Source organism: Condylostylus longicornis, unplaced genomic scaffold (genome assembly GCF_029603195.1).
Source record: "Condylostylus longicornis isolate FDR11 unplaced genomic scaffold, ASM2960319v2 ptg000026l, whole genome shotgun sequence".
Lineage (NCBI taxonomy): Eukaryota > Metazoa > Arthropoda > Insecta > Diptera > Dolichopodidae > Condylostylus > Condylostylus longicornis.
In genome coordinates, this window is record NW_026577995.1 from 2,699,150 (window position 1) to 2,723,290 (window position 24,141).

Genomic DNA, 24,141 nt, shown 5'->3' on the forward strand with positions numbered 1-24,141 from the left:
ATCATTTTTCTTAATTTGTATTTTTGTTTGATAAACTTATCTTACATATATATAGTATATAATTTTCAATAAAAACATGAATTAGGCTTTAATAAAAATGAATCCTATTAGAAAATTATTTAAAAATGCATAAATAATTGCCATTTACGTAGCAACAAAATTTATTGTTTTCTTCCAAATTTATTGTTTTATTCCAAATATTGATTTAATTAAATTTAATATTTAATTTTTGGAATATTTAATACATATTCTTGCATTTTACTCAATTCTATTTATTCTTTCTTATTTTTGAAAAAATTTCCCCATATTTTGTTTGTCGTAATATTTTGTCGTGATTATTATTTAATAAATTTTTAGTTTTTTAGAATAAAATCAATTTTGAAATTCTATACTGTAAATCACAATACTTTTAAATAAATAACCCATCACTTTAAGTGATGTGACTAACAGAATATTAGTGATTGTTCTAAAGAAAGTGAAAAATGGAACATGTAGTCAAAAAATTTTTTATTGTTTAGTGTAACGTCATTTTTCTTATTTTTGAGCTAATGCTTATTACATAACTTGTTGATTTTTTATTCTTTTACTATATTTTTATTATTATTTTTTATTTATAATTATTAGGTCAGAAAATATTAAATAAATGGATGCAAAATGAAATTATAATTAAGAAAAAAGTATCAAAAAAGTATCCAAAAAAAAAAGTGTGTCCAAATATCAAAAATTTATTTTGCCATTTTTCGTTTTATAAAACTATAATATTGTATTTGCAACCACCTTTGTTTAAGAAAAGAAAATATGATCTTTAATTTTAAAAACTCTTTCCTAAATTTTTATTGTAAAGTTTTTTTTTTTTTTCTTTTTTTTGTATAATAGACATTCTATATTACATTATTTTATAAATAATACAAATGCTCTTATTTTCTATTTTATTAATATTTTTTATTTTATTTTATTAATATAAAATATAATATCACCTTTAATATATTTAAATATGATTTTAACACACACAATTGTAAAATGCTCAAATGATCTTAAGAATATCATGGATTTGTTACATAACATTTTATTTTATTTTTTTTTTTTGAGTAATATTTTAATCCACAATAAATTAAGACGCATAGTATTTATACAAAACGAGAAGAGAACGAAATTCTCTTTTCAACGATTGAAATCCTTAACAGAATTGATTTTCTTTGAACACAATTTTTTTGAATTATATTTTTTTTTTGTAATAATTTAACATAAAATTTGATTTTCAAAGATGAAATATTAATTTCTAATTGTAATAGCAATAATAATTTCCTTCACCGTAGTTTTTAAATAAAATATTACTTAATTTTTTTTTTGTTAAAAATATTGTATTTAATTACAAAAGAAAATTAATGTTTTGTCACACTTTTAAGTTTTGAATACCTAGTAAAAATTAAATTATATTTATATAATTTCCAAGTCAAATTTATTACAATACTATCAGATGTGGAAATTCTGTGATTAAACTATTTTTTTAAAATTAATTTTTTTTTTTTTTGAGATAGAATTTGAAAATTTTACGTTGTAAAGGTAAGTGTATTTAATTGATATGAATTTATTTGCTCTCTCATTATGCTTTTGATAATTGTGTCAAATAATACAAAATTCCAATAAAAATGTTTTTCTGCTTTTGAACAGGGAATAATTTTGCTGTTATTATATATTTGGAGAAATTTAATAGCAATGAATCATTATTTTAAGCAATAAAAGTTTTTGTTTCCTGACAAATTAAGGCCTCTGTCATCATTGTCAAGAAAAAAAAAAAATGATTAAAAGGAAAAGTGATAACACCATCTATGATGATATTTTTAAATGATGACACCAAAAATGAATGAATAGACTCACAAAAATGTAAATGATAAAAGCAGTGATGACAGGCCCCGTAAATTATTTGCAATTGTGCCGCAAATTTATTTAAAGTTTGTATTTTGTTTGAGCGTCATATAAAAAATTTATAATATTAAAGATTTAAAACATTGAATTCAATAACTGTTTACTCAATGATTTTTAATATTTAAATAATTTTTTTTTTACATATAAAAATTTTTTTTACATTGATTTAAAATACTGAAATAATAATTCATTAATTGTAAAATTTACTTCATCAAATAGAAAGAAAATACAAGGGTTTGCCAATATTTGTTTAATTTTTTATATTTTTTTAGTAATGTATGTTTTAATTGATATGTACTATGGCCCTGTCATCATTGTGAAAGACGAATATTATCTTTCAACAAAGAAGCAATTAGTGAATATCTTTTACATGTTACAGTTGTGTCATTAATTTGAATAATAAAAACAATGATGATAGACCCCTTGTATGTTTTTCTTCTTTCTAACAGCAAAAACTAGTTAAGTTATAATATTCATCTAAAATTGTATCGAATAACACAATTATCATTATAAATGTAACACATATGGGTATATAGTGACATTATCATAAAAGTAATATATTATGATGCATATAATGTAAGTATATTATGTACAAAAGTTTTAATATTGAGATCAATTTCTGATTACATGTGTGTTACTTAAAACTTAAGTAAAAAAAAAAAAAAATAGTTTTTTTTATGTATATAGTATTGTGCGCTTTATAATAGTTGAAAATTAATTGAAAACTAAATTTTTCTAAAATTATATTTTAATATTAACATACTATCAAATAATTTTTTTCACCGCATGATAATATATTAAATATAAATATATATATATTTATATGCGGACAATATTTATACGTATAATATACATACAATTGTTCACATATTAAGGCTGTTAGAATACTTCAAAAATAACCAAAACAAAAAAATATATTTTATAAAAAACAAAAGGAGAGAAAAAGGTTTCTAGTTCTTTTATCTTGCTTTAACATTGTATAAGCTATAATTATTCTGAAAAGCTACTAAAGTTTAAAAATTTAAAAAAATTGTTATTTGTATCAAGGTTAATGATATTGAATGAAGGTAAAACAGTTTTCCTAAAGTAAACGTCTTCCTTTTACATATTATTTCAAAATTGTTCCGTTGAAATTATTCGAACAGCCCTATTAAATTGTGTTTAAAATGAGCTTAAATTCAAAATTTTCTAAATTTATATACATATACATTTACAAATATATAACATTATACTAAATATAATAATAATATTATAAATAAATAAATAATTAATAAAATTTCATATAATATATAATTTTTCAAATGAAACTAATAAATTTTTTCTTTGTATTCTATATTATTAGAATTAAAATGTCAAGACGTCATTATTGATTTAACAGCTTCATCTAAACCTGTTCCAACACAACTAAAATCTGTTATATTATGTAAATTTCCTGTATGCCTATTTCCATTATTATTATTTTGATTGTTACTATTATTACTATTATTATTATTATTATTACTATTGTTATTGATTATACTGTGATCATTATTATTACTGCCGTTATTAGCATTACCCCTTTCAGCGCTATTATTTTCTGAAACAGTAATAACCGTTGTTCCTGCATTATTAGAAGCTGCTGGTGAATTGATCATTATATTACTATTGTCACCGACGGCACCGCTAATAAGACAATCACTTAGATCATCTATAATTTTATTACGATTTCTTTTAGTTTGAACGCAATTAGAATTATCAATTACACTAGAGGCCGATGCTTGTTGTTGATTTCTGTGTGGTTGTTGTTGTTGATGTTGATTATGGTGATCTAGAGGGCTATCTGCTAAAAAGGAGCCCATTGAATGATCCAGAGAAAAATTCAATGAATCGCTTTCACTATTTTGTAGATTTAATATACTATCAATTGCATTTTGAACATGTCTATTAATATCATCATCAAAATTTGATGTAATACTAGAATTATTTTGGTTAACGCTACTATTTGTTCCACTTATGTGTGCATTGTTGATATTTGAATGATTATTTAAATGAGAATGAGGAGTACCAAAAACAGTATCATGTGATGGGAAATTATGTTGTAAGTTATGATCTTGATTATTATGTTGATCTAAATGATTAGCGGAATTGACTGTAATACCATCAATCTGAGGAAAATCTGGCTCGTGTAGATTATAATGAGAATCGTGATGGTGACTCGTCCATGAATCGACAATGTCATCATTCGTTTTCTTGTTTATTTGTGAATCATTTAAAATATTATTAGAACTTAAATGGTTTTGACCATTCCAGCGATTTTTTTCTGTTGCAGATTCTACGTTAGTTGTTGATAAGAAGTCTCCAAAATGATTTTCCAATATCCATCGTGATGACTGTTGGTGTGAGCTACTGGTTGAAGAATCTTCTATACCAAAGGAATTACTAATACAAATACGCTTCGATGCCAATTCTTGAACATTACTGTTAATATTATTTGATGCATTACGATTCGTGTCATTAGATTCGCCCAATATATCAGAATGATCAAGTGAAGTCCATGGTCTTTTAGCATTATTTAATAAATGATTATTACTACTGAAATTTTGATTATCTATTCTTTGAGGATTGAAGTGACTCAGATGATTATTTTGTTGATGTAGAGAATTCGCCTCGTTTGATGTTGAAATGGTTTGTGTAGGTGTGTTGTTAAATATATCATTCAAATGCGATTCTACAATATCGGAAGCATTATCAGTTTTTTCAATTACAGGAGATTCTCCGAACATAGAATCTAAACGTGTTTCCACAGCTTTACTTCCAATAGAGTTATGATTAATATTGATTATTTCACTGTTAATTAATTCAGACAACTGCATATTGTGGTTATTTGAATTTAATTTTGAAGTATTTGTGACATTAGTTATATGACCATTTGGTAAAATATCATTTGCAGTATTCGTCGAGTTAAAAAGTTCAGATAGTTGACTGTCAACATCCTTTGGTGTTGGAGAGGCTGATTCAAAAATTTCCGATAATTGCTTTTCAACAGATTTTGATACATTTAAATGTGCGTTTGTTTGAGATAAAGTCATTTGCTGATGGTGAATTTGCATATTCTGCGTAGACCGAATTTGCTGGTGCAATAACAGATTTTGATGTTGGTTTTCCGATTTCTTTTCAGTCATTAAAGTCAATTCCTTTTGTAGTGTCAACCACTCGTTGTAGTCATTTTGCTCAGGGTTATTTTGATGGCTTGGATTTGTAAATTCATTTCGTTTAGAAATATCATTATTTTCATTTCTTGAATCTTTTAAGTGTTCGAAATTGAAATCTAATGAAAAATCATTGGACGTTTCATTACTCTCGTCATCTCCATCATCATCATCATCTGTGTTAAATTCATCATGAAGTGGATGAAATTTGTTATTCGATTTAATAGATGGTAAAGTAACACTCTGATGTGAGGACTTACAATCAACCACACTAAATTTATTCATATTCTCCGTATTTCTACTTTGGGGGTTCAAAGAAACCTTACAATCATTATTATTAATAAAATTGGAACGATGTTGCTCATTAAAATTGAATCTGGTTTCGTTACTAAATTTGGAGCTTGATGGTCCATTGATTATTTGATTCTGTTTTGAATGATTAAACTTGTTGTGACTGAATTTATTGTCATTTAGTACGCTGTTCTTTCGGTCAGGTATTTGATTTATTATTTGAAATTTGTGATCGGATATTTTATCAAAAGTTGAAGGAAATTTATTTTCATTTATACTAGAAAATTTACTATTCTGTGAAACATTACTTGACGAATTCACTGCGAATGGCAAATCGATTGGTGGTTGTTTTGAATCAATTTTTTTCAAAATGAAACTTGGAGTGATTTCAGACTCAATATCAAAATTCTCCAGATTCTCTTTTTTAATATCCGATTGAATATTGCAAAATTTATTTGTAATATTATTTTTATTTTGAAAAGGCATATTCGTATCATAATTAGCACTACTCTTAAGTGAAGTTGAAAAGTTTTTAATTGGTTCACTTTTTTTATTATTTTTTATTTCTCTTAGATTTTTTGGTATATGTAAGTCATCATATTCTTTGTTTTCCTCTTTTTCCTCTTTTTCATTCAATGATTCTTCTTTAGCAAACATATCATCCGATATTTTATCTGAATTAAAATCATTTTCTTTGTTACCTATAGAAGATATTTCATTATTACTACCACTGGAACTTGAATTTGTATTTTGACTAAAACTGTTAGTTGTGCTACAATCATCATCAATTTTGAAACTATTAACAAAATCGTACGGTTCCTTTTTAATATCTGATTTTGCACCATCAGATAAAAAGAATTTGGAAGTTTCTTGCTCTTGATTAAATGCATTTTCAATATCACATTTTGAATCAGGATCAGATTTAATTGGAATCGGTGACGGATTAAACGTATCCGGGGATGTTTCAAAATCATAATAAGCCTTTGAGGCTTCGGAACGCATTTGTAGTAGTTCCGTTTGAATATCTGTCACTAATAATCTATTAATAAGGCATAATTCTGACGTTCTATGAGGAAGCTGAAATTTCAAGTGGAAAGAGTTATAACATCTCCTTATTTTTACAATAAGATTTATACTTACAATTGACTCTTTTAAAATTAATTGTTTGTACTTATTTGAAAGGTTTTCAAATTCATCTTGAAATTTCATTGCTGCCTTCTCAAGCTCATAATCATCGTCTGATTGAAACTCTTCGTCATTTTGGTAAACACAATGATATCTACAAGAATGATATGATTAAATTACTTTATTTAAGATATGTTTTTAAATATTTTTAATGTAGTACCTTATCAATCTTTTAACTGCTTCTTCTTTGCTTTGAAATGGGGTAACGTAATCTGGTTTAACACAAGCAAGTTGATCTACTTCCAGTTGTCGTTCAAATCTATAAAAAAAATTTGCTTAGTATATGACATATATTTGCATTTAATTGAATGTTTTGTTTGAATAGTCACACTCACAAAGCATGTCGAGCTATCTTTGGTTTAGGACTTTCCATAATTTGTATGGAACTTTTTTTCTCGTCAATTTGCTTATTCATTTCCTGATGCTTTTCATTGGACATTGGAGGCTTAAGGTCTTGCCCTTCGTCATTTTCTAGTTTAATATTATTTAAAAATGAGTTCGAGTTATGATGTTTATTTATTTCTGTGGCTTGTTGGCTGTTTTGATTTTGATAATCTGATTGTTGGAATAATTGCTGATATGACTGTTGTTGTGGTTGTTGCTGATGTTGTTGTGATAATAATTGATTTACTTGATTTTGTGTGTGATCAGAATCAAGGCTTGTTGTTGAAGAAAATTGCGAATTTGGAAAAAATTGTTTATTATTTGTTTGCTGAACATATTTTGGCTGTTGTTTCAAACATGACGACGAAATATTTTTGTTATTTTGTAAGTTTGGAAGCTGAAGTTGTCCATTAGAACCGAATACTTGTTGAGTCTGTTGAGGGGAGATCATTTGAGGTTGTTGAGAATTCATTTGCTGCTGATTATATATCTGTTGATTCTGAATGTTTACTTGGTTTTGGGAGCCTATGGTAGAATTTTGTTGCAATGGATAAACTTGTATCCTTTGGGTAGCAGAACAGTTATTTATACTGCTAATGCAATTATTGCTAGAATTACTTGAAATTGTATTGTTATGGTTATTTGGTTGAACTACATTCGATGGTATACTGGACTTTTCGTCGTTTTTTGACGATAAAACACTTATTGGTTTTTGGTTACTCAAATTTAAATTATTTGTGTTTTGATTTTCTGCATTTACCAAGAATTTACTTTGCATTTGACTTGAATTTTGCTGCAATTGAATTGAACCTGTTGGAGACTGCTGTTGTGCTGTTTGTATTATTTGTTGAGGACTTTGGGTTATTAGCGAAGCGAATCCCCCTACTGATGGGGCTTGAATTGTTGGAATTATTTTTCCTGAAGCTAAAATTTTTTGTTGTTCAATAAATAAACGTTGTAAAGCAGCATGTATTTCAATATCTGTCATCGTGTTAATATTATGTAAAGATGGTAAAGGTTTGCTATACATTGGATTATTTGGATCAAAATCTGCAGGAATATTTAATGTAGACAGCAAATTGGTATTTTTTAATTTTGTTGAGAGTTGTTGAATTTGCATTTGAACGTTTTTAAGTAGCTGTTGTTGTTGAGGTGTTAGTTGGATAGTTTGCACCCGCGTCACAGTCGTTTGAGCTGGATTAACACTTATTAATGGCGGCATTATGTTGCTTAAATTTGGATTATTGCTATTTTGTGTACGTATAGAATTTATTACATTTGCGGAATTCATAACCATAGGAGTAGTATTAACTATATTGGTTGTACATGTATTGCCAGGTAGAGTATTAGTTCGATTTATTTGCTGCATTGGAGCTGTTACTCCCACTAATTTGGTTCCATTCCCTGTTAAAGTTTGTGAAGTAAATGAGCCGCTTGCGATAGACCGTGGCAAGTTTTGATCTTTATTCAAATTTTGTTGCGACTGTTGTTGTTGGGACTGTTGAACCGCTGATGTTGGTTGAACAATTTGTACCAGGTTCGTATTATTAGGTTTTGTACTTAAATTAAGTTTTTGAATTGGTTTAAGAGTTGAATTTTTTGTTAATTCAACTTTCTGTTTTCTTGGTTTTCCTCTTTTCGCAACTGCTGCTGCTATAGCACTTGCATTTGAATTTTTTAGCTGATCAATTTTATTAATTGCATTTACAGAGCCAACTCTGCTTGCATCAATTATTGGTGCTACATTTGCTACTTGTTTCGATGTTGATTGTTGCTGGTTTGTTAGTGGATGAACTATTTGTTGTTGTTGGATACGAGGCGCTGCTGTACCAACAGGTAAATTATTTTGTTGAATTTGCATTTGTTGTGATTGAGAATTTGAAGACTGTTCTGATGCTACAGGATTAATATTGTCAAAATGAATTTGACCTTGTAGCATACATTGAGACAACTGCTGTGCATTAATACCAGCGGGTACAATGAGTAAACGTTCCATGGGTCCCAAAGATGCTGTAGTTTGATTAGGATTTATTTGGGTTATTTGATTTGTTATCGTATTTAAAGAGAACAATTGCTGATTTGCTTCAATTTTCGGCAAGGCTACTATTTTAGGAGTGACTACTACAGAAGTTGAGGGCAATGTTGTTTGGGATGCCCCAATATTTGTAACTGATTGCGCAGGCTGATGTTGAAATTGATGTTGTTGAGATATATTAGTTAAAGGTACTTCATTTTTCTTCACTTCCAATGAAGGTCGTTTTTGTAAAAGCGCTAGACTGTCATTAGAAATCGATTGTATTGGAAACTGAGACGAATTAGATGGTGGCTGATTTACAACGTTACTTGTTGTTTGGGTGGACAAGCTTTGTGGAGATGATACCTTACTATTAATACTCTGATTTATTGAATTTAATTTTTGAGTTTGAATATTAGTTGCCGTTGCTGCTTGCACGTTTTGCAATGTATTTTGGGATTGTTGTTGCTGTGATTGTTGCTGTTGTACTGCGGAAATCGCAACCTTCAGAAAAATAAAAAAAATAATTAATAATGGATTTCCCAAATAAATATATAGTATAATATATTGCGTGTAATTATAAAATTTATCATTATATGTTAATTCAAAATTGAAACAAATTTATGATTTAACATTCAGAATAGCAACATTCATATGCTATTTCGGTGGAATCAGTTTGCTTTACAATTTTAGAAACTGTGAAAAAGCATAAGTATAAGTGAACAAAATAAGAAAAATCGATTCATCTAAATCATTTAAACTATCTATATCTTTTTAGCACAGCTAATTTGACAATGAAAAAATTTATATTTTTTAATTTGAATACTCTATTTTAGCATTTAGTATGCGGTTATAGAAGTTATGACAGTGCTATTTAAGTACATTTTTAGTTACTGAGATGTCAAAAATCAAATTGAAAAAAAAAAATCAAGAGTCAAATTGAAAAAAAAAATTGTTTTATAATAAGTACCTTTTGATTGCTTGCTGGAGTTATTTGAGTTGTTTTAGACTTATCCACTGACTCGTTTATAATAGTCATATTTGGTAGAGCTCCACTTAAGACAGCTTGCAGGATAATTTGTGATTGTGAATCTTGAGGCGTATTTGGATCATGTCTTAACATTAATCGGGTGCCATCTTCGGAAAATGCTAAACTCAAAGCTCCAGTCAACTGGGTTATTAGTGAAGCAGCAGTTGAAGAATTTATTGGAACATTGGATATATTTTCTATTTGTTGAGTTTGTGGTATTCCAGAAGTTGTAGAACTTGTTGTATATAAACTATTGGTCGTTATGATTGGGTTTGCACTAGTACAGAAATTCGGTTGAGAAATAACAGTTGAAGCCGAAGTAGTGGTTACATTTTTGGCGGAATCAATAATCGGCATTATTTGAATTTTGTTTTCAACTATGTTTGTAGCTATTGATGGTAACTGATTTTGACCTTGCTGTTTCGTGGCATCTATTTGAGATATTTGAATGTTTCCAATCTGACTTGGTACATTACACACTGTGGTAGGTATCAACTCTGTCGTAGCTACAGTTTGTCCAACCACTGCATTATTTGACATTAGGATGGGTTGCGTTTTTTTATTAGCTCTTTTAACTGGTTGTTTACGACGTGGTTTAATGGCAGCGGTTGTAGTTGTTGTAGTTGATGTAGTCAATATACTTCCACTGTTGATTGAAGATGCTGACGTATTTAAAGTGGGAACAGGAATTGTACTAGACACCGGGATTGAGCATACCGCAGTTGAAACTAATACGGAACTAGAAGGAGCCTGTTGATTCACTTGTGCCGACTGTAAGTATGATAACTGTTGTGAAGGTGCGTTAACTCCTATCAAACTATTCTGAATTTCCGTCATTCGGGATGTTATCGTTGGAGCGGGTTGCAATTGATTTGCAAAGGTAGTTATTGTCACTGCACCGGTTGATCCTGCATTCGTAGTTATAGGATTGATACATGTTGTTGTAGTTGTTGGCGAAGTAACGCTGGAAACTGGCACAGAAGTTGTTGGTATTGCTGTATATCCTGATAATAATTGTGTGTTGGATTTTGTCACATAACTTTGAATTGTTGTTTGTTGATTATGACTGACCGTTGAAATTTGACCCATAGTCGTTGAAGGAACTATGTTTGCCGATGTGGACGCTGTGGTTGGAGTGATTTGTAATTGGAGTGATTGCGGCGATTGAGGGACCAACTGCAAACCTAAAAAGGAGGAATATTAGCATTTAGCTTATAAGCATATAAAATAATTTGAATCTCTTAATATTTGAATAATAAATACAATATGTACCTTGCAAAGAAGGCTGTGTTTGAATCATCGATATTTGTTGTTGAATATCGTTTGACGTAAGACCTGGTATAGAGATCGTATATGGTTGTCCTCCAACATCATTGGAGTCAATTTTGATTACGAAATTTTGTGGTATTTGAATTTGTTCCTCATTCATATTTGTAGTTGTTTGATTTTGTGATGTAACCGCAGGTACAACAGTTAAATTTGCCGTTACATTCTGTGCTGAAGATATAATTGAATTGCCTGGTAATTCAAAATTCGAAATACTTTGGGTTGCAGGCTGCAATGCACTAGTCGAATTCAAATTAGAATTTATTGAACTGACGGTTTTATTATTATTATCACATTGGCTTGTTGGTATTGTAAAAGAAAATGGAACTTCATTATTGCTTTGACTTGGAATCGTAATCATAATATCAGACGTTTCATTTACGTTACTAACTGCACTTGATGATTGCGTTTGTTGCTGTGATTGCGTTTGTTGAACGTTGGGCGATGATGTGGGAATGGTTATAGAACTATTTTCAATATCCATTGAACTAAATTTTGTATAATCATCTTGCGGTGGCATCAGTTGAGTTTGCGGTATAGGATTCTGATTTGTAGGAGTTTGTGGAAGTGGTTCATCGTCCATCATATAATCGTCATCCTCCATAATACCACATAATTTCATCACGTTTGCTAAATCTAATTTTCCAGTACTTTTTAATGGTGGTGAAGACGTGTCCCTCTTAGACAAAGAACTGCTCAAACTTTCATTTATATTTGATGTTAAAGTCGATGAAGAATTTGAACTAATTGAGGGAGCTATCGAACAAACAGAAGACGTTGTAAAGGGAACTGAAGCTGTGGAGGATAAAACTCCTGTTGTACTGAAATTATTAGAATTAACCGTATTCGTATTCACATTATTTGATAACGATGATGTTGTTGTAGTAAGTGATGGTATAACTGTTGAAACAATTTGAGTTTGCTCAATTTTTTTCTTACGTCCTTTATTCGATTTACGAGCTTTTGGTGGAGGAGGTTGTTGACGAATAACATCAGTAACCGTTGCTCTTTGTTGTGTATTATTAGCTGCCAGAAATTGTTGTTGCTGTATTTGCTGGATGATGTGATCTGGTTGCACTAAAACTGTAGCAGCAGTAGTATTTGTCGTATTTCGGCCATTATTTGCCAGCATTACAGTAGGTTCAGGTGTAATAGATTGAATTATGTGAGGCTGAGGTGTTACCGCTGGAGATTTTATCGTAATATGCTGAGGAGTTCCATTGTTTTGGGCTGCAAATTGTAAATTAGTAGTTGACATGACACTAGCACCAGAAGGCAATTGATTAATTTCAGTCACAAGCTGCGGGCTAGCACTAGTACTTCCAGGAGCAGTGCTACTTTGCTGGTTCATATTTGGTGGTGGTGGAGACTGAAATGTAGCACCAGCTGCAGCAGCAGCAGCGGCTATTTGTTGTAAGTTAGCGGTGTTTATTTGATTTAAATTTATATTTTGTTGTATTTGTTGATTAAAGCCAGCAGCCGCTATACTTTGCTGAAATTGCGGTATTTGAGATAGCACTGGAGTTGCTGTAGCCGTGTGAATCCCATTTGGTAACTGAATTTGTGTTAAATTGCCATTTATTTGCAAATTCTGTAGTTGAGCTGCCATATTTTGGTTAAATATATGGTTATTTATTGCGGCAGCAATTTGTTGAGATCTTTGTTGTTGTTGTTGCGGATTTGTCACCGCAGCTTGTAAGCTATTTAAAGCTGTAGTCATTGCCGTTGCTGTTGCTTGAGAGCTGCTTTGCGGTGTTGGGGTTGCTTTGATCGTTTGCAAGTTTTGTTGTATTAGATTAGCCTGCGATGAAACAATGAACGTAGGAGTAGTGGCTATCTGCATTGCACCATTTGTATTTAATATCCGTAAAAGTTGTTGTTGGGGTTGCTGCTGAAGTTGTGGTCTCGTGTTGTGTATAACTAAAGAAGGAGCCGTAGCAAGTTGTGGTGTAGGTGGTCTTAAAATTAATTGTACACCTTGTGGGGTGTTTTGTTGTACTATAACTGGCATTTGATTTAAAACCAACGACTGCCCAGCTAAATTCCCTGTTGGCAAAATTATTGGTCCACTTTGAGGCTGTGGAGTTGTAGCAGTTGCAATTTGCTGCGGTCCTGGTGATTGCGATATTTGCGGCGATGGCTGAAGTTGTTGAATTGGTGGTTGTTTTGAGTTTTTATTATTATCTAGGTTAGGTTTTGGTAATATTTGCTGTGGTGCTTTTGTAGTTTTGGTAGAAGTTGTAGCTGGTACAGTTGTTTGCTGTATAATCGAAGGCCCCTGTGATGTATTATGCAGCGAAGTCGATATTTGGCGAGAAAGATTTTGAGAATGAAATTGGTGTTGATGTGTCGACTGAGGTGGTTGAATACTCTGGATGGCGCTAGTTGCATTTATAATTTGTTGACCTTGTAAAAATTGAAGAATTTGATTACCACCAGTAGTATTGATAACAGTTGGTATCTGCTGTTGTTGAAGAATTTGTGGTTGGGGCGTCGGCGGCTTCATTTGATTACTGCTAGGACTTGAGATTGGACTATCTGCTAATAACGGACTGCTACTTGGATTGATTGCTTGTTGAGCTGTAATTTGTTGTTGTAATAATTGTTGTTGATTCTGATTTTGTGATTGATTAACAAAATTATTAATATTATTGCTGTTAATACCAATTTTTTTCGTTTGGCCTTTTGTAGTGCTAGCCATATAATTAGGTGATGGCGCAAAAGTAATAGCACCAGATGCTGATACCGCAGTATTTGCTGCTGTTGTTTGACCATAATTGCTAATAAAATTCGATGTTTGAGATGATCGTTTTCCCTTCTACAAACAATAAAAAAATTGTAATTACAATTTAAAATAAATGAAATGGATTATTTACTTTGTTTAATGATATATTATTAGATCCTACTAGAGTTGTATTGAACTCATTTCCTGTTACCCCAATGACAGTTGTTGCGGCCGCTGGAGATTGTGAAGGACTTGGCTGAAAAACTACAGTTCCAGCGTTCGGACTGCCACTGTTATTTAATTGGTTGATCGAATGACGCCTGCTAGGCGTCGCCGCCTTGCGTTCCTAAAAAAACAAAAAAAAAATTATTTTAAATTCGTGTAAGCTTTTCAATACTCTTGAATTTAAGACAAATCAATTGAAATATTTGATTCAAATTTCTATTGATTGGAACATTAAATTACACTTAATATTTTATTTGAACAGGTTGCTGCGAGTAACAATTTATATACTTACAACATATTTTTATATCTTTATAAAAAAAAATATAAAAATTTATATCTACCTGTTCTTGAGTTGTATTAGTAATTGTACTGTTTGCAACTAATAACACATCCTGTGAAAATGGTGAAATTGATGGAGATGGCGCTAATCGAGGGCTTGCTGCTGAAATTGACGGCGAAGGACTAGGTGTTAAAAATGGACCCGGAGGAGATAATATTCCTGGAAATAAAGAAGAAAAAGAAAAATCAGTATATGTACATGTACTCAAGTATGTATACTTAAAAATTCTTATATTAGTGTTTTATTTAAAAAATGTTTATTTTATGCTGTGCTACTGAAAATTATAAATTATTTCTTAAACTTTGTATGTAGACATTGTATATATGAATTGCAAGCTAGAACGCTATAAATTAAAAATCTCTTTCATTTTACTTTATTCTTTAATTTCAATTAAAATTTTGGAAATTATTTAATTTTCCAAGTTAAAATGAATTATATTTTTGTTTTAATTTTTTAGAATTACTTTTCTGAATTACTTTTAGAATTCCTGTTTTTTTCAGATTATTTTTCTGGGAGAAATATGATATACATATGTACATATTTGGAGGCAATAAAGAAATACCTGTATATCCATAACGCAAACCTGCTAGCATTAAAACTGCTTAACTAGTATCTACTTAAGTACATATTAAATAAACTTTAATAGCTTCAAATACAAATTTATTAGTTTGAATCTCCTCTTAATTATTCTATATACATTATAGTATTTATTATTATTTCATTCTATTTATTGCTAAATAATGTTAGCTTTATTATTTGCCTGTTGAATGCCAAAAAAAGGATTGGTCAAATACATGAATAATATACGCATATTATTCATGTTATATATTACGTATGAAGACACAAAATCAAGTAATAATTTGGAAAACAATGTATGAATGCAGATATTTATTAATAATTTTAATTAATCATGAAATAATATATGCATGAATATAAAATAAATATGAAAATACATATTTGTGATACGATAAAATGTTATTTTTTTTTTTCATTTCATTATATTACTTATATAGAATTGTAATTTGACACGAAAACTAAAATATACCATCAACTATATGGCATGACCATGCACATCGTTTTTCTTAATTTTATTCTTGTATTTGTTCTAGAAGTATAAGACTATATTCACAAGCGATAGGTATGATATATATACATATATTAATATCCCATTCTTGTTTTTATATGAAAATTTTTATTTGAAATTCATACTGCAGAACTGAAGTATATTTGACACTATAGTAATTATATTATTAGTTTTTTTTTTAAAGAAGCAAGAAAATGTTCAAAATTAATGACAAATACGTTAAGTACGAATAATATTTTTACTATACTAACATAAAAATTGAAGAAAATAAAAACAAAAAAATTCAAAATTAAGTAGCTATGTGCCATAATATAAAATAGAAATCGTGTATTATAGCATCGAAGATGACGACGAAATTATATTAAACACGACAATAAACGAATGACATAAAATATACATAGGTATACGTTATGAGAAAATCCTTTTGGTTTTGGACTATAAGAATTCATATAATATCTTTTAGTCCTATACAATATTATTTCTCATGTATTAGAAAATAATAATGAGTTCATTCTAAACGTATAAAAGTATAGAAAACAACAAATTATACATAAGTATATACGAATGCGTATTATAATATACACAATAAACGAAATGTCATATTATTAAAGATTAGTGAGCTGATAAAAAAAATTTTTGCCCTCAAGGAAAGCTTTATATTCACATATATGTATATAAGCATGTTATACATACAATATTTATATTTTTGAAAAGAAAATAAATTTACAAGAACTGAAGGACATAAAATTATATATACATAGAAATGCGCTTACAAGAAAAGGACTAAATTATTACATTAAAAACAAAATAATTATATGCACACATAACAACATACTTATGTTCATATAATAATATGAACATAAAATGAGAGTAATTGTACATTTTTTTGTGTCATATTCAATTGAGAGTTGCTTGTAGAGAAATCAAAATTTTGAGAGTATGAACAATTCTCATTTTAAAAATATTCCATTTTTATTTAACTATCATCCTCTCACACAACTCAATATAATGTAAGTAAAATAAAACGTCATAGAAAAAGAGTAATAAAATCATATACAAAACCAAGTGATTAAAAAGAAAACAACAGGAATGAAAAAAATGTCATCGTTTTATAAATTAAGGAATAGGGAACAGGGATACGAAACAACTTCAGAGAGGAAAACAAGAATAAAATAATAAATTCGTCGGGGTCTAGATTTTATATATTTTTTTAATGAATAGAATAAAAATAAAAAAAAATATGCTTCAGATGTGTGTAGGAGGATTCTTTAAAAAAAAAAGTGGAAAATAGGAAATACAAGACCCTTAAAAAAGTAAAAGAAATTTACATTTTGTGTTTTGTTTTCGCTTTTTTTTTTTGTATATGTATGCATTACGCGCATCGCCGATGCAAAAAAAAAATTTTTTTTTATAAATTTTTAATTAAAATCTAAAGAAATATTAATAAAAAGTGTAAAAATTTTATAAAGGACAAAAGCAACAAGAATCCTTATTATTCCACATAAAAAAGTGTTTAAAAACTACAGAAAAAAATTTTTAACATTTTAAAATTTATTAAGAATTTTAAATTTTCAAAAAGTGGGAGGCGAAATAAAAAACAAAAACATAAATAGCGGAACTTCGTAAGATGTCGGCTTCAATCCCGGAAAATACTTTATTTTTAATTCAATTAAATTTACATACTTATATACACACAAAAATCTCTCTAATCTTCTTTATTTTTTTCAATTACTTATACAGGTACATACCTGCATTTTTTTTAATTAAATAATTTTGGTTTTCATTTATAAAAAAAAAAAGATTTATGATTGAATCAAATTTCATTTTATGACATTAAGAAGTAAGTATGTACCACCTACATACATATACTTATTGTAATTACATTTTTATATTTTCTATTTAGTGATAGATGAACTGCATTCTAAACTATACAAACATACAATGAAGCTAACTATACTATTTTATATGTTCATAAAATTCTAATGTAATAGAGTTTTATATGTTACATGGTTGTGTTAATTTTATTGACGTTTCTGTTTCTATTTAAAAGAAATACATAATATGTATAAGTATGTATGTATGGTATAACAGAATAATTTGAATATTTAACAGGTTTTCTTTTGTAATTATGTGTTTGTTCTATTTTAAAATGAAAAAGAGCTCTTTTTATCGTAGAATAAATGTAATTTGAAATTAATTGAGTACGTACTCGTCTGTCAATAAAAATAACGGGAAATTAATATAAAATATAAATATTATTAGTTGCATCTTCTACTTTTTAAGAAAATATTTTATGCACATTTAGCATTAACCATTTTATTCGCCTTGAGTCAGCAGCTATTTTTTCTGTCACAAATTATGTAATTATACAGAAACAAACCCTATTATGTAATTATAAAAAAAAAAACCTAAGCGGATAAAAAAGAAGGCTAACGATTTCAGTTGTTAATACAAAAGAACAGCGAAACGGCAAAATTAGGTAATGGAAACAAGTGACGCCAAAAAATAATAAAATCGCCAGTGATAAAATATGATTTTATGCGAATTCATGGCGGTAAATTTGCTTCATTCTAACTAAAGTCATGTTAATTTCGCCTCATTTATATAGTGTTATATAAATAATATGTATTCTACATATGATTTTTCACATTGCACCGCGCAAAATCACACTTCTTCTTCTGTTTTCATCCTAATAATAAATAAAAATTTGAAAGTGTTTATTAATTTTTGACATTTAGTCATGTTAAAAGCATAAATGAAATGTTCAATGAAAAGTAACAAATAAATCAAATTACATAAGATAAATTGTGAATATAATATACATACGTTTATATATATAAATTAGTATATGTATTTGTATTCCGGAAATCATCTTGTTCTTAAAAAGAGTTATAACATTGTTCCTAAATTATATATAAAATAGTATATTTATTTGACGTTTAAGTATTTTTCTCATTTGCCTTTGGCAGTACTAAACAAGTACTTTACGTACGCTACTATCTCTCTCTTCAATTCTTTTTTTTTTTTATAATAATAATTATTCTCTTTGTACAAACATTTTATATGAAGAGAAAAAATATGGTAATTTGTCTGTGTAAATTTTCCTATTAGATTTTTTTTTTTAATACCTAGTATAAGATTTTTTAACCCTTAAAAAAATGAATATAATTTTGAATACATAAAAACTGTATGCCTATATTAAATATGTATGGAATGTGTACATAAAAATTTGTTCTACAAAATCGCGAAGCATGTTAGAAAAAAAAAGAAAATTAAATTTATCAACTACTTACTTTTTTTAAAACATTTTTTTTTTTTTGTAAACTAACTTTGTTTTGTACGCTTTATAAAGTTTTCCTTTATTTCAAAGAATTTTTTTCTCATTGTGAATTTTGGGGAAGGAAAATTATTGAATTAGACAAACACATTGCCTTAAATGGTGACCAAAAAAAAAAAATAAAGAGTTTTTCTTGTTTTGTTTTTCTTGTTTTATTTGAGAGGAAATGAGAATTATAGAAAAATGGCAGAACGTGTAAAAAAAATTGATTTTTTTCTTTTTGTCCTTTTCTACAGCATACACAAATATTTTACATACGTTACATATGTATAAGGTATATGTGTATGTATGTATGCAGATTTCTCGAGAATTTTATTTGTTTAATTTTTCTTATTTTTGTGATTTTAAGTGTCAAGGAGTAAAGCAAAAAAAAGTTTTTCTTTTTCTATTTTATTAAGAAGAAAAAAAAAATTTTTAGAATTAGCAACAGAAAAATAAAAGAAAAATATTAAGTTTTTGGTTGAATTTGAAAACAAGAATGCAAAAAAGGGAAAAAAAATTTAAAATAAGCAAAAATGTCCTTTTATTCGTATGGGCAATTTTATAATAGTAAATAAAAAATAATGGGAGAGAAAAAAAAAGCAAAAAAAAAAAAAACAAGAAAAGAAAATTTTTTGAGAAAATTTTCCAAATAAATTTCGTCTGGGAATATTAAGTAGGAATAATAAACTTTTATTTGTGCAAATAATAATACGGTTAAAATTTTTATTTTTCTGGGGCCTCGATTAACCTGTTTTTCTTCTCAATTCTTTTCTTCTTATATTATTTTTATTTTAACTTAATTCTAACTGTTGGTATAAATTGTAGAGTATTTTCAGTTTAAATAATATAAAAAGTAGTTGATTAAATTTTGATAAGTGAGTATGTACCTATAATCAATGGTATATTTTGTATGTATACGTATACTTAGACGTATTTGGGCGTACAAATGTCACATATAAATGCATGTGCCATTATACGTACATACATTTGATATACTTTGTAAGTGTATCAAGTTAATTTTATAGGTATACCGACAAAAACGATAAAAAAAAATTAGATGCCATTAAAACATTGCATCGCTATAATAAAAAGAACACCCACGTAATAGAAACGTGTTATTTTTATAATTTAAAAACAGAATTTTTATTAGAGATATTAAAGTAAGCATGAACTTTATTTATTATCCTAATTTACATCATCCCTATACAAAAATATATGTATATATGTACATAGTGTATGTATATGCATAGTCGTATTGTGAATACAAAAATAAATTTTTTTAGGACATTATGTAGGTGTTTCTCTCTCCATTTTCGTTATGCGCTAGACTATTTTTAATGAATTCTAAGATTTTAAGAATTAATTATTATTTTATTAGGTACTTTTATGCATATTCTCATACATATATCCGAAATGTTTGTATGTTAAAATTCAGTTGCTATTAAAATTAATTGCTTTTCTTTTTGTAAATGACTGCTGAATTCATCAATTTTTATTTAAAATTGAATTTAATCGGTTTCAAATTTTAATTTTACACAAATTATTAAATCATGTTTGTAGTTTTGAAAATCTCATACTTTACGGGAATTTTGCAAGTATTTAAAAATTTAAAAATATGTATAAATAGCACAAATTAAAGTTTACTGTACTGTAAGCAGTGTTCCCGCATTTAGGTTCTTAAATTTAAAACAAAATTAATTGGTGAATATGGATTTTCTTACAAAACAACTTAAAAATCCCCACAAATATTTCCACATTTACCAAATTTCAAAAACACATAATAAAATTCGTATTCAAGAATGACATATGAATGACAAATCATCTTATGCATGAGGAAGTAAAATTGACCTTGACAAAAAAAAAAAAATTATAGAAATATTTTCAAGCAAAACTGATCGTGTTGTGTCCCCACAAATCTAATTTCGTGGTTTGTAGTTTTATAGAAGTACATATATTCCATATTTTCATTGAAAATGTTAAGCCTCATCACATCTTGCACTACTTCGACTCCAAAAATTCAATGTCTTATCAGTGGTGAGAACAGTGTAATTGTGATTTCCGAAAATTATTATACATTTTCTTTAAATTCCCTTTTTCATTTCCTTCCCTTCTTCAATTTTTTTTTTCATTAAAATTTCCATAATATCGAAAAAATCTTTAATCAATATCGCAACAGTGATTGTTAGTAGTATTATGAACAAACAGGCTCTTTCTCATTCGAGCACAATAAAAAGAAATTTGACATAAAATTCAAAGATATACATATACACGTACATAATGTGAAAAATTTAGTTATCTCAATATTTTTTTTTTTAAAATTCCTTTATTATTTTAATTCATATAATATGCATAACATAACAAGTATATTATAAAGAGAGAGACTATTGAGAATATTATAAATTTACTGTAATTGACATTGGGTATTTGGTACAACATTAATTATCAGAGCGTAACAGTATTCTATTTTTCATGTACATAAATAATAAATATAGGTAATTATGCTCACAAATTAAGACAGAATTTTTTTTATTGTTAGTTATTCTTAGTTAAGGGTAAAAATTGCTTGTAGATTGTAGACTTTTTAGAAAAAAATTGAATATTCTAATTTTATTAAGTACGCGAACACTTTATTAAAAATTTTATTAATTATTTACCTAAAATTGTATAAGGTTATTTGCTTTAATTTAAAAATAAACTGGGCAAAAATTCTCTCAAAAATAAAATGAGAGAATAAAATCAAAAACAAAACAATATTAAAACATTTTTATTATTGCAATTATAAATTGAGGGTCATTAAATATTTTGAATTGATTCATCATTTTTATATTAAGTATAAGAATAATTTTATATTATATTCATGTATTTAGGTATATATATTTTAAAAAAATAAATTCAAAATCAAAATCTAAGTACAAATAATGCAAAAGTAATTAAAATATTATTGTATAGAATACTAATGTGACTACATAAAACTGCATGTGCATACATAATCATTAAGCACACATAACAGCATAGTAATAATTTCAAAAAAAAAGAGAGAAATAATTTTAATTTGCATTCCAATATTGTAATTTCTAAATATACATACTTATATTTTCATACATACATATACACATATATATATATATATACTTATATGCAAGAATATCCTTCCGTACTAAATTTATATATTATATTTGTATTTTTAATTTTTATTCATTGGTACTTAATAATTTTTTTTACTTTATCTAACTCTTATTTTTATAAGTACATATAGCAAAATTATATATATGTACATACATACATTATTTAAAATATTCAAGTATTTACCCATGACATTTGGGTCAGGGTTGCAATTACTCAATTAAATTCAATTTATAAAAGTTATAAAAATAAAATGTAGGTATTATAAACTTTGTTTTCGTTTTTTTTTTTCAAAAGAATATTTTTACACATATTTGTACATATATACATGTAAGTATATATAAATATAACTATGTATAACTAAATAATATAATCTTAATAATTTTAAAAATAAATTTAAAATTAATTTATAGTTATAAGTATATTTACATGTGTATAATTATGTGTACATATATATATTGACAAATTATATATGTATATAAGTATATAAAAATATAAGAAATTAAAAAGAAATTATTGCAAAAATATATATATACTTACAAACAGGGTGATACAATAACTTTAAAGAATTTTCATGAAATTTGTATCTTTGCCCAAGCTTTTTTGTATCCCTTTCGCAAAAGATAGAAATTTCAAACAAACAATTTTTAAAAGGGCAAGTAAAAAGGCTTGAAATTTTCATATATTATGAATTTGATTTTGCATTTTATTTACTCTCGGAGTTATAAGCATAACTTTAGAAAAATTTCAATTTTTTCCATACTATATTTTTTTTTAGTTTGACTTTGTTCCGACAGTTTCGTGTGAAATTTTTAGAAGCTTTCAAATTTTTTTTTGCAGAATCTTATCCAGTTTAGCCGGCTTCAATTTAAACATTAAAAAATCTTCTATAGTATAGGAGATATAGCGAAAAAACAATTTTCATTTCAAGATTTTAAATGGAGTAATAAATTTAGAAAATAAAAATATTCTCACTGTTTTTGATTTAGAAAAAAACTAAAACAATAAACGATTGCATTTTTTTACTGAATCATCCTGTATATAGCGTATAATGTAAATGCAATATAAAATAATAAATTGTAAAATGTTATATATATAGTGTAAAATATATAGTAAATGTAAAGTATATAATAAAATATTTTCAAAGTTATAAATTTTCAAAATTATTGTGTATTTTAAAAACTTTACAGAAATTATAGAGAATTTTTTTTTTTGAATATTTATGAATAAACTTTTTTATATATATAAGGGTAAATGTACACATAATATATATACATGTGATATATAAAGTGTACAATGATATATTTTACGTTATATGTTATGTAAGTATAACTATTTCTATATAGAATTGTGAATGAATATTAAAAAATGCAAAAATGTTTTTCAGTTCCCCCTTTTTATTTATTTTTTTTTTTATAAAGTTAATATTCTTGTACACGAGTCCTTGAATTTATAACAATATTTTATAGTAACCTACATAAATTAAATATATGCATATATATTGTATATATATATATATATATAGCTGTTATACAGTTATAACTGCAAGTATATATAACAAAATATTCTTCTATATAAAGTAAAAAAATTTTTTTTTATTATTTTCAACATTGCAATAAATCATTTTTCTGTTCACAAGAAGAAAATCAAAAAGAATTTCAAATGTTTATTCCAAAAATGAAATTTAAAAATATCGATTTTGAAAAATGAAGCTTTTAAAGTTATTTTTTTTTTTAAATTTATAATTTTAAATTATAAATAACATAGTATGAAATATGTGTGTTTGTGTATTTATATTTTATATGTAAATATATTTTGTTGAAAATAGATTTAAGATGAATGAACTTTTAATTTGATGACTGTATATGGCGTATAACAGGCGATATATATTAATATAATATATATATATATATATATATATAAATGTAGAAGTGATAGAATAAATTTAAATTTTTTTTTTTAATTGTAAAATGTTAAATGT

General features: G+C 27.0%; 1 protein-coding gene across 2 annotated transcripts in view; it reads right to left on the reverse strand.

The window, feature by feature from the left end:
- Nucleotides 1–1,131: 1,131 nt before the first annotated feature.
- Nucleotides 1,132–24,141, reverse strand: part of LOC129607166 (mucin-2) — a 103,918-nt gene continuing 80,908 nt past the window's right edge. The window contains exons 2-10 of one of the 2 annotated variants that reach the window (XM_055517930.1): nucleotides 14,636–14,793; nucleotides 14,221–14,415; nucleotides 14,009–14,162; nucleotides 11,291–13,924; nucleotides 9,959–11,202; nucleotides 6,926–9,492; nucleotides 6,751–6,849; nucleotides 6,546–6,684; nucleotides 1,132–6,482 (exon numbers count right to left, since the gene is read on the reverse strand). In XM_055517930.1, the coding sequence (XP_055373905.1) occupies nucleotides 3,279–6,482; nucleotides 6,546–6,684; nucleotides 6,751–6,849; nucleotides 6,926–9,492; nucleotides 9,959–11,202; nucleotides 11,291–13,924; nucleotides 14,009–14,162; nucleotides 14,221–14,415; nucleotides 14,636–14,793 (10,394 nt within the window). In that variant the 3' untranslated portion in view covers nucleotides 1,132–3,278. Of the gene's footprint in view, nucleotides 6,483–6,545; nucleotides 6,685–6,750; nucleotides 6,850–6,925; nucleotides 9,493–9,958; nucleotides 11,203–11,290; nucleotides 14,163–14,220; nucleotides 14,416–14,635; nucleotides 14,794–24,141 lie in introns of both variants that reach the window. The other variant, XM_055517929.1, reaches the window with a different exon arrangement.